The sequence below is a fragment of the Salvelinus namaycush genome, chromosome 2 (genome assembly GCF_016432855.1).
Source record: "Salvelinus namaycush isolate Seneca chromosome 2, SaNama_1.0, whole genome shotgun sequence".
NCBI lineage: Eukaryota > Metazoa > Chordata > Actinopteri > Salmoniformes > Salmonidae > Salvelinus > Salvelinus namaycush.
The window spans coordinates 63,749,336-63,751,835 of NC_052308.1; the positions used below are offsets into that span (position 1 = coordinate 63,749,336).

General features: G+C 50.2%; 1 protein-coding gene across 2 annotated transcripts in view; it reads left to right on the forward strand.

The window, feature by feature from the left end:
* LOC120065951 (inactive rhomboid protein 2-like) overlaps positions 1–2,500 on the forward strand; it is a 60,647-nt gene that overhangs the window by 37,495 nt on the left and 20,652 nt on the right. For both annotated transcript variants that reach the window (XM_039016996.1, XM_039017001.1), the window contains exons 9-11: positions 1–148; positions 355–466; positions 643–717. The exon at positions 1–148 is cut by the window's left edge. In XM_039016996.1, the coding sequence (XP_038872924.1) occupies positions 1–148; positions 355–466; positions 643–717 (335 nt within the window). The remainder of the gene's footprint in view (positions 149–354; positions 467–642; positions 718–2,500) is intronic.

Consider the following 2,500-nt stretch of genomic DNA (forward strand, 5'->3'; position numbering starts at 1 on the left):
GTATCGCCTCCCAGGTCAAGCACTTTGCCTTTGACAAGCCCAAGCGGCAGTACGGCATGGGCGTGGTGGGAAACTGGCTCAACCGTCACTACCGCCGCAGCATCAGCAGCCAGGTGCAGAAACAGCTGGACGACTTCAGCAGCCACAGGTGAGGAGGGAAAGGAAACACGCATATGAATACGTACAGTACTTTCACACACACAATCCACACCTAGTACTTCACATTTCGTGGGCATTCATTCGTCTGTGAGAACCACATACATGTGATTTTGGCTCTGCAGCGATATCGTTGTGTACATTTTCAAACGATCCAATCAAATAAGAAAAACAACCCTGCTGTGTCGTGTCCCTCAGACCGTACTTCACCTACTGGATCACCTTTGTCCACGTGGTCATCACCATCCTGGCCTGTGCTACCTATGGCTTTGCCCCTGTGGGGTTCGCCCAACACTCCACATCTGAACTGGTGAGGAGTCCCATAGGGCCTAGGCATCTGGACCCCCTAATAGGATCCAAAATGGCTTCTGTAATCCAATGGTTTCTGTGGTGGCTCCTGGCATACCTCTTTTGATCCACAATGGCTACCTTAGTGATCTATTGCGCTGATTCTCCTGACTGTGTTTTCTTGGTCTCCCTCCACAGGTGTTGAAGAACAAAGGCATCTATGAGAGCGTCAAGTTCATCCAGCAGGAGAACTTCTGGATCGGCCCTGGCTCTGTGAGTCACTGCTCTTCTATCGCACATGTCATACATACTGAATGTCTGTTTAGTTTTACATGTAGGGCTGTATGATGGGCTACGTCTGCGGTGGTCTGTGGTGTTGGTGGGAGACGCACTTAGGTTTCAACAGGACACGCTAAAGAAGTTCTGGACTCACTCACTAGTTCTTATTAACTAGTTATTTACTCACTTACTATAGTGTACTTACTAGTGTGCCTTCTGACTGTGCTAGTGTGCCTCCTGATTGTGCTAGTGTGCCTCCTGACTGTGCTAGTGTGCCTCCTGACTGTGCTAGTGTGCCTCCTGACTGTGCTAGTGTGCCTGCTGACTGTGCTAGTGTGCCTCCTGACTGTGCTAGTGTGCCTCCTGACTGTGCTAGTGTGCCTCCTGACTGTGCTAGTGTGCCTGCTGACTGTGCTAGTGTGCCTCCTGACTGTGCTAGTGTGCCTTCTGACTGTGCTAGTGTGCCTTCTGACTGTGCTAGTGTGCCTGCTGACTGTGCTAGTGTGCCTCCTGACTGTGCTAGTGTGCCTTCTGACTGTACTAGTGTGCCTTCTGACTGTGCTAGTGTGCCTCCTGACTGTGCTAGTGTGCCTGCTGACTGTGCTAGTGTGCCTCCTGACTGTGCTAGTGTGCCTTCTGACTGTGCTAGTGTGCCTCCTGACTGTGCTAGTGTGCCTTCTGACTGTGCTAGTGTGCCTTCTGACTGTACTAGTGTGCCTTCTGACTGTGCTAGTGTGCCTCCTGACTGTGCTAGTGTGCCTTCTGACTGTACTAGTGTGCCTTCTGACTGTGCTAGTGTGCCTTCTGACTGTGCTAGTGTGCCTTCTGACTGTGCTAGTGTGCCTCCTGACTGTACTAGTGTGCCTCCTGACTGTACTAGTGTGCCTCCTGACTGTGCTAGTGTGCCTTCTGACTGTACTAGTGTGCCTTCTGACTGTGCTAGTGTGCCTTCTGACTGTGCTAGTGTGCCTCCTGACTGTACTAGTGTGCCTCCTGACTGTACTAGTGTGCCTCCTGACTGTGCTAGTGTGCCTTCTGACTGTACTAGTGTGCCTTCTGACTGTGCTAGTGTGCCTTCTGACTGTACTAGTGTGCCTCCTGACTGTACTAGTGTGCCTTCTGACTGTACTAGTGTGCCTCCTGACTGTACTAGTGTGCCTCCTGACTGTACTAGTGTGCCTTCTGACTGTACTAGTGTGCCTTCTGACTGTACTAGTGTGCCTTCTGACTGTACTAGTGTGCCTTCTGACTGTACTAGTGTGCCTTCTGACTGTACTAGTGTGCCTCCTGACTGTACTAGTGTGCCTTCTGACTGTACTAGTGTGCCTTCTGACTGTACTAGTGTGCCTTCTGACTGTACTAGTGTGCCTCCTGACTGTACTAGTGTGCCTTCTGACTGTACTAGTGTGCCTTCTGACTGTACTAGTGTGCCTCCTGACTGTACTAGTGTGCCTTCTGACTGTACTAGTGTGCCTTCTGACTGTACTAGTGTGCCTTCTGACTGTACTAGTGTGCCTCCTGACTGTACTAGTGTGCCTTCTGACTGTGCTAGTGTGCCTTCTGACTGTACTAGTGTGCCTTCTGACTGTATTGAAGGACTTTGACGGTTCCGAAGGACTTTCTGACTGTACTGAAGAACTTTCTGACTCATTCACACTTACTAACTTCATTTTGCCTTGAGAAACTTCACACTTGTCAGGTTCATATCCACTTGTAGAGTGGTACAGAATGTTCATTTCAGAGAATGTGGTGGGCTGACAGTCAGTCACCCATGTTA